We start from the raw sequence: 14,113 nt of genomic DNA on the forward strand, positions 1-14,113 counted from the left end.
CTAGATGGGATATCTCGTCTACTGTCTCCTAAATCTTTCATACTAACTTCATACTAACAATCACCGAATCAGCTCCCACCCCCTGGCCACGAAATTGCCTGGCACCGCTGCAGCAGACTGTCGAACGTGCTCCAACGCAGCCAGCAAGTCCCCCCTCTCATGATGAATCCCAATCCCGAGCGCGACCGGTATGCCCTTCAGTTGCACGCGACTCCAGACATACCAAGACAGCGTGGTCGCATATCCTACCCACAGCCGCAGCCCGCCAGGCTTTGTTACTCGATCATCAACACCAAATACCCAACACCCCAAATCCTCAGCTATAATTGCCACCCCCTGTAACACAAAGTACTTTATTTCTCCGCCATCCGACAAGGGTAGGCCAAGCGCTCGTGTCACTTGGTATGACCCACACGCATGAATCAATCCCGAAACGAAGAAGCTCATCAAGAGGAGTGAGTACCGTCTCCCCAGCCGAACAGATGTCCGTTTAGATATCCTCACACTGCTAGGCAGCACGCTGATGAGATATTCACCGGGCGCAGCTGCCTGTCGTCGCAGCTGCTGGTGCCAGGTGTATCCCCAGAAGCGGCGAATGCTGTATGCTTCGTTCACGCTAGCGAAATTCGGTGGCCAGGAGGCAGCATCGCGCCACGAGCGAGGGCCAACTTGGAGGCCGACGCAGAGAGCCGAGAGCGGAAGCATGAGAATACCGAAATGGCTATATATTGTCATGGCACAGCCGCCCACTATCAAGGCATAGATTTGCAAATTGTCGACGAGCGACGGGATGGCATGTTGGTTTGACAAGACGAGCTGGCCGGTCACATTAAAGAGATGTAGACCCGTGTACATGGCAATCCATGTGATGAGTTGGGCTCCCACGAATTGGAATCTGGTTGTGGGCGCTGGAGACTTGGGAATGCCGCCGACGCGCCAGTTCCAGCCAATCCCACGCGTAACACTGAAAAGTTCCAGGGCCCAGAAAAGGCGCTCGGGTGCTGGAAGCCTGGCTGCATCTTCGGGGGTTTGGTCGATAACGCGGTGGAATGTCTTCTCTGGGACGGTCGTATATAGTCGGTCAAAGTAGCGTGCTAACATGTTGCCCATGAGCACGCCCGAGGAGTAGAGGATTGCCCGGTCTACTATTGGAGGTGGCGGAGCAATGAATGCCTGTACTGCGCAGGTAGTTTGGAGAAAAAATAGTCCATAGCGAAGTGCAGTCCCATGGGGTGCCTGTGGGACGCAGATGGCGAGGAAGAAGGCCAGGGCTGTATATTGTCCACTGTCGAGTGAGAATGGCTTGGTTTCCAAAGCAGTAGGTATCCAGGAAACATTCATCTCGGTCATGCTGAGAGAGATTCTAGAGAACCTGGAGATCTTTTACACGGAACTGGCCGTGTCTATGTGGCTTTTAGGGGTGTCTCGCTTTCGGTCATCGGGGCTGGGCAACATTCGGCCGATCGGGAGATCAGCGACATAGTTAAATATAACTCGACACATACAGAAATAGGGATGAAAAGACTTGGGTAGTATTTCTTGATCAATACAAACCAATGGGGCTGGTTTCTGTGGTTCCTGTGAGCCTCTGGCTCATTGCGGCGGGCACATTTGCTGTCTACCATGCCATCCGTGCTGTCTATCTGATCTTCTTCAGTCCACTGGCCGTTTTTCCAGGCTCACCATGGGCGGCTTTGGGGGAATAGTGCGTACTCAGTCTAGTATCTAAGGCCAGTCATGCTAACCATGTACTGCAGTTGGGAGGCTTATTGGAATATCGGACTGAAACCTGGCTGTAAAGGGCAGACACTGTTCAAGCTCGAAGAAATGCATAAGCGTCTAGGACCTGCATTGCGCATTGGTCCTAATGAGGTGCATATCTATGATCCAGCCTTCTACCACGAGCTGTACCGACCAGGTAGTCGGTACTACAAAGACCCATCTATGCACAAGGTCCTGGGAGCCCCGTCGAGCACGCTGGCCGAGAGTGACCCGGTGAGGCACAAGCAGCGAAAGGCACCGCTAGAGCCACTGTTCTCTAAGAAGAACATTCTCAGTCTGGAGCCAATGCTAATGGAGCATGTTGATTACTGCTCAAAGCGATTTGATGAGCTATTTACTCAGGGAAAACCTGTCTCAATGGAATGGGCTTTGAAGTCTCTGGCAATGGGTATGTATATTCCCCTTACACTACTCTCATCAGGTTAGAGACTCTAATAAAATGGGTCAGATATGGTGTCTCAGTTTGCCTTTGGCCAATCCCTCAATGCCCTCTCCGATCCGGAGTTCAAGTCACTCCCTGTGCGCGTTTTCCAACAATACCTACCCAGTCTACATGTCATCAAAGCTTTTCCTTTCGTGCGACTGCTCAACTCGTTGCCACTATGGATTGCCAAACGTATTTCACATTCCGTTGAGATGGGCCACGAGTTGGAACAGGTGAGTTCGACTTATACGCTTCCCACAGAATCCATCTGTACTAATTCGTTCTATCCAGTTCGCCGCTCGCCGCATCGATGAGTATATCGCGGGAGCAGCAGCGGGTAACATCCCTGCCTTCCCTACCCTCATGGAGCGTCTGCTCATTCCGCTTCCCGAGAAGGGGTATACAGTCCCGGACAAACAGGGTCTCCGTGATGAGCTTCTTACTGTGATCTCCGCCGGGGATGACACCACCGGAATTGCCAATACAGTCACACTTTTCAACATCTTCAATAACCGTGAAATCCATGACCGTCTTCTGGCAGAGCTGAAAACTGTTATGCCGACACCTAATTCTCATACTTCGTATCTTCAGCTTGAAGCGCTGCCATATCTGGTTCGAGTTTTCCATCCCCTTTCTCGTTCAAAAGAGAGCACATCACGCAGAGTAATATAACTAACACTGGTATGACACAAAACAGACAGCAGTGATAAAAGAGGGCCTCAGATACTCCTCTCCAGCCGCCTCCCGCACTCCCCGGCTCGTTCCACCAGGTGGCGTCCATCTTCCGGACGGCCGATTTATCCCTGCGGGAACCCGGGTCGGAATGGCCATTTACCATATCCACTACAACGAGACGCTTTTTGACAACCCCCGCCTGTTTGATCCAGAACGTTGGCTGCAAGGGTCGGAGGCGACAGCAGAGAGAGCCAAGTTCTTGGTGCCGTTTTCGCGAGGCAGTCGGTCTTGTCTAGGGATCAAGTATGTGCCCGTCTTCCTTCGAGAAATGTGGCTAACGGATTCTCGATGTAGTATGGCGTATATGGAGATGTATATGGCCATCGCGTATATTGTGCGTCGATTCGATTTGCATCTAGTGGGGACGACCGTGGAAGAAATGAAGTGGGATGATATGGTCGTACCGCAGTTTCATGGAGAGTTCCTGGCGTTGACAAAACGGCGGGAGGACTAGGTATAGATGGAGTTGTTACTATTTGTTCATATAGTTCGTGATACTATCTTCTATAGCAATAGATTGACATGTCTTTATAAGATCATCTATCCTTATAGTTGGTGATATGGTTTACAGTCCTGCGTTGCAATATTAAAAGAGAAGAAAATGCAACTATATACATATCTGCGACAGTACAATATCTAAATTATTCTTCCAATACCTGACAGAAATATTCAACCAGGTGATGCACCGTAGGGTACTTCCACACCAACGTTGGCCCAACACTCACTGTTAGCGTCTGCTGCAGGCTCATGCGGAAGTTGACTGTCATGACAGAGTCCATGCCCATCTCAGGCAGCGCCACTGTCTCATCTACCTCATCTTCGGGGATCGATAATGTCGTCGACACACACTTTCTCACAACGACGTGCAGATATGCCGCCAATTCTTTGCCAGTTAACTTCTCCCTTTGTTGCCCCTTCTCCCTGTCCCTCTCATCCCCAAGTCTCTCTTTCCTGGTTACAATATCCCTCAGAATCGCATGTGGCAGCGGTTCCCTAGATTCAAGCGGCCGAGCTCGAAAAACCACTCCATGATCGGCACCCTCAACTGCAGAGATGGAACTCCAGGCCCGGAAGGCCTCACCAGGAGTCACATCCGTAATTCCACGAGCATACAGTTCCGCCTCTAGGGCTCCATTGGAACTAGCTCCCATACCCATACCCCGCCAAGATGTCCAAAGGAGCGAGATGGAATTATCCCCCTCCTTTCTACGTGATCGCGCCAAAGCATCCAAAAATGAATTCCCACTCGCGTACGACGCCTGACCCGGGAATCCCAGGAGTTGGCCACAAGAAGAGAAGAGGACGAAGAAGTCCAAGTCAGGGGAGTTAGGAGGAAAGACGGTGTGCAGCGCCAAGGCGCCTGCAATCTTCGGCGCGAGAACAGCATCAAAGACGTCTGGAGTGATTTGCCCGATGAGCTGGTCGCGGATGATGCCAGCGGCGTGAACTACGCCAGCGACAGGTGGGAGGTTGAGTGTGGTAAGTGACGAGCGAAGGTTGGTCACCCCAGATGGATGGGAAATATCGATGGCTAAGGAGTGGATAGTGGCGCCGAGGCGTTCAAGAGAGAGGATACTGTGGATGATGGACAGGGTCTCGGGTTTATGCGAGGCGGTCCAGGTGGACCTCGGGGGTAGGGAGCGACGAGAGAGCAGCAGAATGCGTCTCGCGCCTTGGGTGACCATCCATTGTGCGACAGAGAGGCCGAGGCAGCCAAGTCCGCCTGTGATTAGATATGTGGATGCCGGGGAGAATGTGAGAGTAGCGGGTCCAGCGGTGGGGAGGAGCGGAGAGGAGCGGAGCGGGCGAAGGCGAGCAATGCGCGGAACCCCATCCTGGACCTTGATGACGTCAGCGTTACGCACGTAGCGCATTGCCATAAGCGGGAAGACCGAGGGGTCTTCGAGGTCGATGAGACTACCCCAGATCTCAGGGTGTTCGGTATGCAGAATGCGACCGAGACCTGTGAGCGCACTGTGGCCCAGATTGGTTTCAGAGGTGAGGGCGAAGAGGCGCACCCTAGGTTTATCCGAGAAGGATAGAATAACCTGGGCTGCTGATACGAGGCCATTGCAGGCGCTGGTAGCGGTCTCGAATATTTGATCGGTGACTTGAGGGAGGTAGACGACAGCCAGAGATGAATAAGTTGTCAAGGGCAAGTCAGAGGCATGTTCATGAATGGAGGTGGAGATACCTCTGCTTTCAAGCTGTCTCTGGTAGGTCTCTACATGAGAGTTGGTGATATCTGGTGCTAGGAAGGCCACATGGGCAAATTCCAACGGCTCCTCAACCAGTGCCGCAGGCGGCCAGCTGATTTGATACACCAGACCAGCGGTGGTTTTGCGCGACAGCGACTCGCCCTCGACACCGGCGAAGGCCATACCCTGGATCTCCATAAGAACGGTGCCATCCTTGCTGGTGATAATCACGTCAGCTGCGTCGACGGAGGATTGTGTCTTCCTGCAGTGGATGTACACGACTTGCGGGGTGGCCACGTCAACAGCGACGGCGCGACGGACAGCCGTGGGCATGCGGAGTCGGGGCGCACAGTGCCAGAGGGTTGAAGCGATGGAGGTTGCTGCATCCATGGCGGACGTCAAAAGATCGTCCATGCCGGGCAGGTTGTCCGGATTGGCGTTCACCCTGGCTAGCATCTCGTTGTCGCTGGCCACATGCTGAGCTACCCGCCATGGAAATCCCATGGCAGATACACCCACAGAGGCGAGGTAATCCATCGAGAAGTTGTCCGACAGCTTCTGTGGGAGTCTTTTCCGGATCTCTACTATGTTGACATGGCTGACGGAGGGTCTTGAATCAGCTGCGCCCACGGTTGCACTAGTATTGACAAGCCACGACCCATCTTCATTGCTAGTGGACTCCTCAAGACGAGATGTGATAGTGATGCTACGCGTATTATGCCGGATCTGGATCTCCCGGGCCGGAGACACCACCACAGGCACCTGAAGGGAGACATCCTCCACGCTTCTAGGAGAGAGTGCACGCAGGAATGTGCGTAAGAGGACAGCAGCAGGCACAATTTCTGACCCATGGAGTGGGTGGCGGCCAGGAAAAGGCCGATTGTCCTCCTCGAGGCGGGTTTGATATAGCACCTCATCCGTTCCCCACAGCGCGGTGCGAGCACCTAGCAAGTCATTGGCCGCAGGTTTGTGTGTTGGCGCCAGTTGTGCAGTCGTCATCCCGCTCACAGCACGATAGAATGACTGGTGATGCCACTTTGTTCCAGGAACAGATGAACTCCATGGCGCAGTCGGGTCAAGATCTGTACATTTCACAGTGCAGCCGAAGCAGTGCAGACGGCCCACGGCGGCCAAGATGCTCTTTAGCACCGGCTGCATACGCACCATCGTGGGTGTCGCCATAAACCGGTCCGTCGTCCGCTCGCTGATAGTCTCGACGATCGAGTGCGTTATGATGGGATGACTCGCCAGTTCCACAAATGCGCGGAATCCATCGTCCACGAGTGCGACGACTGTCGACTGCAATCGGACCGGTTGGACCATGTTCATCACCCAGTATTCGGCATCGCGTGGTACTTCTGACCGTGGATCCAACAGTGAAGTCGAATAGAGCGCCCGATGCGGCTCTTGAGGGTGTAGCTCGCCCTTGAGCGCGTCACGAAGGGGACCAGCTAACTTCTCCAGCAGGGGTGTATGAAAGGGCACATCCGTAGCGACGGCACGCACCTCGATACCTTCTTCACGCCATTGTTGAGATATTTTCTGGACAGCGTCAATATTGCCAGACACCACACACGCGGTCGGCGATGCCTCAATTGCGACCGACGCGCCCGGGTGCGTGGCGATACGCGCACGGGCCTCAGACACCGGCAGCCGAACCAGGGCCATCGCACCTTGGCCGATGAACTCACGGTAAAGGCGCGCTCGTCGACATACTACTAGAGCTGCTTCATGCCAGGTCAGGGCCCCAGATATGACTGCCGCAGCGGCCTCGCCTAGTGAATGGCCCACAACAGCGTTAGGAGGACCAGACTCCGCCTCGAGCACGGCGGCGATGCCTAGATGCATGAGGAATGTCATCGCCTGGATGACATCGGTGCGATCCGGACAGCCGGTTTGCAAGGATTCAATCGCGGAGAACCCTAGCTCGGCTTGAATAATTGGCTCCAGATTGCGAACTACTTCTCCGAATGCTGGGCTAGTGTGAAATAATTCGCGACCCATATCGGGCCACTGCGCACCATGGCCTGAGAATACCCAGACTGTGCCCTTTGCTGCCTCGGATCCAATTCGGTCATTGATAGCCCAACGATTTGTCACATCCTTGGCCAGGTCATCGAGGGCGAGGATGGTGTTTGCGACGGAATCAACGACTATGGCGTGGCGGAAGCGATGATGCGCCCGACGCTGTGATAGCGTCGAGGCGACTGTTGCCAGGGATACCGCTCCATCGCTTTCGCGCAGCCATTGGCTTAGGCCGCTAGCTGTTGTTGAGATTCGGTTCGCTTGAGGCACGGACAAGAGAAGAAGGACTGGCGCAGCATCACTGTCTGGAATCTGGGCCAATCGATCGGCGAACAAGGATCGTCCTGAAAAGGCCTCGATAATCGCATGCGATACTGTACCGCTGTATCCGTAGGATGCTACAGCCGCCCGCAACGGTCGTGATGAGTTGCCGTGGGGTAATGTCACCAGCTCGCGGGCCGGGCATAGTAAGCTCTCTTTCCATGCAATCTTGCTATTCAAGGTATGCAAATTGGCCTGTGGGGGCACTTGGCCATGGCGAAGCACAAGAACCGCCTTGATGAGACCCATAACACCGGCACCGGCCTCCAAATGGCCGATATTCGGCTTGATAGAACCGATATAGCACGGGTTGGATGGATGCCGCCCGGATGCCATACCGTAAACCTCAGCTAAGGCCCTTGTTTCTGTGGGATCGCCCAGTGATGTGGAAGTGGCATGTGCCTCAATATAGTTGATTGAGTCGGACGCCACCTTCGCCTCCTTGAGTGCCTTTTGGGCAACGAGAAGCTGTGCCTGCGCGTTCGGGGCCATAATTCCGAGCGTCTTGCCATCCGAAGCTACTGCACTGCCCTTCAGTACAGCTAGCACCTGGTCGCCGTCTGTCAGGGCTTTATCCAGACGCTTTAGGATGACAACACCCGCCCCTTCGCCTCTGCCATACCCGCTAGCAGAGTCGTCGAAGGAACGACACTTTCCATCCGCGGAGATGGCTCCCGCTTCGTCCAGCACCCGGGTCAATCCGGGTCCCAGGAGTGCGTTGACGCCGCCTGCGATGGCTAGATCGGTCTCGCCAGCACGGATAGCCTGTCGGGCATGGTGTACCGCAACCAGAGATGATGCACAGGCCGCATCCAGTGCAACGCTAGGACCCATCAGATCCAGCAGATATGATATACGGCTGGGGATTCCGCAGTAGGCTGTGCCAACGCCCATATGTGCACCCACATCGGGGAGGTCTTCCAAGACCAGCTTGGCGTAGTCATCGGAGTTGACACCCATGTATACTGAAGTGTTTGAACCCGCAAGACGGGAAGGAGAGATGCCTGCATCCTCCAATGCCTCCCAGGCAACCTCGAGGGCAATGCGCTGCTGAGGGTCCATCTGCTCCGCCTCGCGCGGGGAGATCGCGAAGAAAGCAGCATCGAACTGGTCGATATTGTTGAGGAAGTAGCCCTTGTTGGTGGTTTTAGCCAGTACGGCCGCATTACGAGGATGGCGCTGTCGATAGGGTTCCCAACGCCAGGAGGGCATGTCTCCTGAAGCATCGCCCTTCTGGATGAGGAACTGCCACAGTGCGGAGGGGGACTTCACGTCTCCTGGGACACGACATGCCATGCCTATTATGGCAACCTCGCCATTGATATCATTGTGGAGGGGATCATCTTGCATCTCAGCGTCTTCGGTGCTCGTTGCGGGAGTCGTTGTGCCTTTGCTATTGTTGGAACCCTCTGTGGGGGTGAGAGCCTCTATGCTGCTGGTTGAAGCAATCATTATGCTGTGTAATGTAGACTCTATGATGAAAATAATGCTTAAATAAGGTGATCTGAAGATTTTCAATCTTCTTTGGGGTCAGTCCAATCCAATAAATCTCCCTCTCTATGTATTAATATGAAGATTTTACCATTTCACTATGTCTATACTTCGTCTGGCACCAATAGGAGTCCATTTCAGTATCTAATACGATTCACTGAGCCATCGGCCGGTGTGACTCTCTGGCGACATGGCATGAATTTCAGTGGTCAGCTTGTCGGCCGAGGTGAGATTCTCTCTGCCCTAAGGCGATTCCTCACGCGACTCGGCCCAGCAAGGAGACCGACCCCGAGGGCACTGGGTCATACAGAGAGGTAGTGCTTTGAAATGTATTTTTTTGACAACCGGGAATATGAACTTTTGCTTTTCCTTATCTTAATTTGTCTGGAATAAGGATCTTTCATTATACACAACTGCTTGAGACAGTCGTCCGAGCATCATCAATATGGCTGTGTCTATTACCCTAAAGTCTCCGCGCAATGTGCCTCGCGGTGTATGGGAACTGGCCCGGTTACACACTCGTGAAGCCTGGCTATGTTGGTATCCCGCCATCTGGGGAGCATGTGTAGCCGCGGGCATGCGAGATGTGTCGCTGGAACTAGCGCCATTTCTCTGTTTACTCTTCGGCATCTGGGCCAGCGTGACAGCTACACACTGTGCATTCTGTACATTCAAGTAAGTCTGCAGAGAAGCCACAACCTGTCTCTCTCTCACTGACGAGTGAATTATAGTGATATATGTGACCAAAAGCTCGACAAACACGTTGAGCGATGCAAGGTCCGCCCTCTACCAGCTGGCATGATTAGCACCTCCGAGGCCGTGGTGGCTTTCATCTGCTGGTTGCCTCTCACACTTGCCGTTACTTGGGGCACACTGGGTTCGACCGTCACAGTGGCCTTCATTCCTGTATGGGTGCTGAGCACCATCTACCCGTTCATGAAGCGCATCATGCCATTCCCACAAGTTGTGCTGGGGGCAATAATTGGTGGTGCGGTTTTCCCGGGATGGGTGGGAATTACTGGAGACCTGAAGAATCTGGATCAAGCACTTCCTCTATTCTTCGCTACAGTCGCGTGGGTTGTCTACTTTGATATCTTCTATGCAACACAGGACCGTCCGGACGATGAGAAAATTGGTGTCAAGTCACTCGCCGTACTGATGGGGAAGAATGTGCAGACCCTTCTGGCGGTGCTAGGAGCTCTGCAGGTATTTCTCTTTGCCGTCACCGCGCTGCGCGCTGATATGTCGCTCATCTTTTGGGTGCTGGGACTGGGTGTGTGGATGGTGAGTATGCCGTGGCATATCCTGTCGTTGGATCTCAAGGATCGACATTCGGGAGGTCGAATTTTCAAGTCGAATATCAAGCTGGGCTTGTATTTGACGGGGGTGTCTTTGTTGGAGCTGTTTTTGGTGCGCGTATTTGATATTTCCCTGGCAAATATGAACATGGAGCTGCGCTAGGGGATGTAGCACCATACTGGGAAAGGGTAGCATTCAGCATGGGAGTGTGGAGCGATAGCCACACTGGTCAGGCCACTGTTCAGTCCTAAGCTGTCAGGTTTTGATATGCCGGTATGTTCTCCGGCCGAGTATGATCGGTCTTGTTCTTGCTCGGCCGTGAGAACACATTAGTTGATATCAATACGAAATTATGATCAATATATATCTCCCGAGTTATTCCCATTCATTCATCCGCACCTATATATAGTAAAACAAGCTACTCGTTACCATGAACCGCATCGACGTGCACCATCACTTCATTCCCCCTGCCTATGTCAATGGTATCTTGATCTGATCCCTAACGTCTCCCCAAGAATACAAATAACCAAGACATAGCATTCAACTCAACTCATGGTGACCCCTCCGGCTGGCACCTCCCCAAATGGACCCCAGAATCGACCTTTTCCCTCATGACCTCTCACACCATCCGCACGGCCATTCTCTCCTTGACCGCACCGGGAACTTCTATCCTATTCAATTCTCCAGTAGACTCGGCCGCTCTCGCCCGGCAGGTAAACCTCTACGGCTTCCAACTTCATCAGGAAAACCCCACTCGGATCGGTTTCTTTGCCAGCCTCCCGCATCTGACACCTGAAACCATCCCCTCGGCTATCGAGGAACTTGCCTTTGCCTTGGACATCCTCCAAGCTGATGGCATCACTCTCTACACTCGGTATAGTGGAACTGGGTACCTCGGTCATGCTGCCTTTGCGCCACTCTGGGGGGAACTGAACCGCCGCAAGGCAGTAGTCTTCATCCACCCGACAAACACCGCCTCAGACGCCCAGAACAAGCCTGAGATGGTCAATGCAAAACTACCACAGCCGATCATTGATTACCCTCACGAGACATGCCGAACAGCGGTCGATCTTATCACCTCGGGGACGATCTCCAAGAACCCCGATGTGAAGATTATTCTGTCTCACGGAGGGGGTACACTCCCTATTCTCGCTACCCGGGCTGCAAACCTGCTTTATGATGCAGGCCTAACCGATATTACCCCAGAGATATTTCTGGAGCAGGCTAGGGGGTTTTATCTTGATCTCGCGCTATCTGGGAACCCGGGGAATTTGGAGTTACTGGTGGGCAAGAATGGGTTTGCAAAGACAGGGCATGTGCTATATGGCAGTGATTTTCCCTATGCTCCTCGTGAGACTATCAACAAATATGTTGGGATGATGGAGGATTTCATTGCGCAAGTAGGGGAGAATGAGGAGATTTCCCGGAGTGCAGCAGTACAGTTATTCCCGCGTTTTCGGATTGAGGAGGATAAGAAGAAAATATTTTACAAATCTAGGCTATAGATAGATGTACCTTCATGTATATGAGGAGAATAATGCATCATCATTCGAGAATCGAATACGAGAAAGAGTATAATGGATACGGTGTTAGGGCTAGCTGGATCTTCAAGACAAAAGTAGCGAAGTTTGACAAGACTTGTAAAAACCATCAATATAGCTTGAAAACTAGTTGACTATAATTAACTACACGAATTATGTCATCTCGGTCAATACAGTCTCTCATACGGACATCCGGTCATACTAGGTCGGCCGACGTGGTTTTCTATGGTGATTATATCGTATTCTAAGAGTATATATTCTCGCATCCCTGTTGCTTCATACAAATGTCATGTCTCTTTACAGTCTTCTCACCTTCAATTCATCTTGAAATTTTCATGGGTTACATTGAAAGTGTTCAGCAACCTCATGGCGCTTTTTTATATAGCCAGTCTGGCTGTGACGGGCCTGGTGTTGCTTGTCCTCCGATCTGTCTTGTATAGCTGGAGAATACAGCACAAACTACCTCCTGGTACCTGCCGGATCCTTCTATCTTGATCAAGTAAGAAATTTTCAAGCTAATGATGTCCAGGTCCACCTGGTCTCCCTCTCATTGGCAACATCCACCAGATCCCACCAGTGCGCGCGCATCGAAAGTTCGTTCTTCTTCGTCCTTCTGATTGAATGTACACTCTGACATGAACAGATTCACCGAATGGTCCAAAATATATGGTGGCCTCTACAGCTTCCGCATTGGCCCAGCCGTAGCCGCAGTAATTACAGATCGAAGTCTAGTCAAGGAACTGCTCGACAAACGCAGCGCTCTATACAGCTCAAGGCCGATCTCCTATGTCGGACAGAACCTCATAACCAGCGGCGACCATCTCCTCGTTATGGACAACAACGAAACCTGGCGGCTGTTCCGCAAGACAGTTCACCAGCATTTCAAGGCGAGCATGTGCGAGAAAGAGCACGTCAAGCTACTCGAAGCCGAGCACACACAGATGATGCGTGACTTTCTCCTTTATCCAGAGAAGCACATGCTACATACAAAACGAACCACCAATAGTATAATTATGAGTCTACTGTATGGGATTCGTACCCCGTCGTGGGATACGCCACATATGGAGGAACTCTACGAGATCATGGAGAAATGGTCCAAGATTATGGAAACCGCCGCCACGCCGCCTGTCGATATCTTCCCGTGGCTGAAATGGATTCCACAGAAGTGGCTAGGCAACTGGGTAGATCGGTCGGTAGAGGTGGGTAGCGGCATGAAAGCGTTGTACGGATCCTTCCGGCGACGGGCGATCGAGGCACGACGACAGGCCGAGCAGGGCTTACAAAGCCGAGCTCGCACGTTCATTGACCATGTACTGGACCTACAGGAGAAGGAAAACCTCACTGACAATCAGGTCAACTTCCTCGGTGGCGTGATGATGGAGGGTGGATCTGACACCGGGTCCACGATGCTCCTCGTGATGATCCAGGCGCTGGTGCAGCATCCGGAAGTACAGGAACGTGCGCGTGCTGAGATCGACGCTGTCTGTGGCGAAGATAGATCCCCGACATGGGCGGATTTCAGCCGTCTACCGTACATCAACATGATCGTCAAAGAGACAATGCGCTGGCGGCCAGTGACGCCACTATCATTCCCGCATGCGCTCAGCCAAGATGATTGGGTCAATGGGTATCTCCTACCGAAGGGGACAACCGTCTTTCTGAACGTGTGGGGCCTCCACCACGACGAAAGCGTATTCCTCAATCCCGACCGATTCGACCCCAGTCACTACGAAGGGCGAAATAACCTGGCTTCGGACTACGCCGTTTCACCGGACTACATGCAGCGGGACCACTTCATCTACGGGGCTGGACGAAGGCTCTGCCCAGGGATCCATCTGTCAGAGCGTAGTATGTTCCTTGGAGCTGCAAAGCTCCTCTGGGCATTCCGGTTCGAGCCTGAGCTTGATGAGTCGGGTACGCCAGTCGCCATCGACACTGACCCGATCACAGGGTACACCGAGGGGTTCCTTGTGTGTCCAAAGGCGTACAAGTGTAAAGTCTCTCCTCGCTCTCCTGCGACGGCCGAGACGATTCTCCATGAGTTCGCGCGGGCCGAGTCCGAGATACTTTGTCAATATGCGAGGCCATAAGTTGTAAGGCAGAGTGTGAAGGGGAGGGCTGCTGGCACAAGGCTGACTGCAGATTATTCGGCCGAATGTGATGTATATAACATACTTTAGCAGACATTGACCCGGGGTGTGTGGACCGGGGAGGCCACGGTGTAAGCGCCATACAGTGTTTCTGAGGGATGTGATTCGCTCAATCTTATTGGAAGGCTGCACGTTGAAGGAAATAGC

General features: G+C 52.9%; 6 protein-coding genes across 6 annotated transcripts; 4 read left to right on the plus strand and 2 right to left on the minus strand.

Moving 5' to 3' along the window:
• Window positions 1-60: 60 nt before the first annotated feature.
• On the minus strand, window positions 61-1,350 carry N7517_008998 (wax synthase family protein; the record flags this gene model as incomplete). Its single annotated transcript, XM_056726721.1, has 1 exon — window positions 61-1,350. The coding sequence occupies one exon, from the start codon at window positions 1,348-1,350 to the stop codon at window positions 61-63; it is 1,290 nt and encodes a 429-aa protein (XP_056575293.1).
• A 206-nt stretch (window positions 1,351-1,556) lies between these two features.
• N7517_008999 (cytochrome P450) lies at window positions 1,557-3,395 on the plus strand (the record flags this gene model as incomplete). Its single annotated transcript, XM_056726722.1, has 6 exons — window positions 1,557-1,705; window positions 1,758-2,170; window positions 2,231-2,439; window positions 2,498-2,818; window positions 2,904-3,184; window positions 3,236-3,395. 6 exons carry the CDS (start codon window positions 1,557-1,559, stop codon window positions 3,393-3,395), a joined length of 1,533 nt encoding a protein of 510 aa, XP_056575294.1.
• Window positions 3,396-3,582: 187 nt separating this feature from the next.
• Window positions 3,583-8,937, minus strand: N7517_009000 (type I polyketide synthase; the record flags this gene model as incomplete). The annotated part of the gene is made up of 1 exon (XM_056726723.1): window positions 3,583-8,937. One exon carries the CDS (start codon window positions 8,935-8,937, stop codon window positions 3,583-3,585), a length of 5,355 nt encoding a protein of 1,784 aa, XP_056575295.1.
• Window positions 8,938-9,421: 484 nt separating this feature from the next.
• N7517_009001 (4-hydroxybenzoate octaprenyltransferase) lies at window positions 9,422-10,437 on the plus strand (the record flags this gene model as incomplete). The annotated part of the gene is made up of 2 exons (XM_056726724.1): window positions 9,422-9,651; window positions 9,708-10,437. 2 exons carry the CDS (start codon window positions 9,422-9,424, stop codon window positions 10,435-10,437), a joined length of 960 nt encoding a protein of 319 aa, XP_056575296.1.
• A 105-nt stretch (window positions 10,438-10,542) lies between these two features.
• N7517_009002 (amidohydrolase family protein) lies at window positions 10,543-11,780 on the plus strand (the record flags this gene model as incomplete). Its single annotated transcript, XM_056726725.1, has 3 exons — window positions 10,543-10,548; window positions 10,694-10,757; window positions 10,813-11,780. 3 exons carry the CDS (start codon window positions 10,543-10,545, stop codon window positions 11,778-11,780), a joined length of 1,038 nt encoding a protein of 345 aa, XP_056575297.1.
• Window positions 11,781-12,182: 402 nt separating this feature from the next.
• Window positions 12,183-13,906, plus strand: N7517_009003 (cytochrome P450; the record flags this gene model as incomplete). The annotated part of the gene is made up of 3 exons (XM_056726726.1): window positions 12,183-12,285; window positions 12,346-12,409; window positions 12,460-13,906. 3 exons carry the CDS (start codon window positions 12,183-12,185, stop codon window positions 13,904-13,906), a joined length of 1,614 nt encoding a protein of 537 aa, XP_056575298.1.
• Between the last annotated feature and the right edge of the window lie 207 nt (window positions 13,907-14,113).

This window comes from Penicillium concentricum (assembly GCF_028827145.1).
Source record: "Penicillium concentricum strain IBT 3081 chromosome Unknown utg000004l_segment0_segment0, whole genome shotgun sequence".
NCBI lineage: Eukaryota > Fungi > Ascomycota > Eurotiomycetes > Eurotiales > Aspergillaceae > Penicillium > Penicillium concentricum.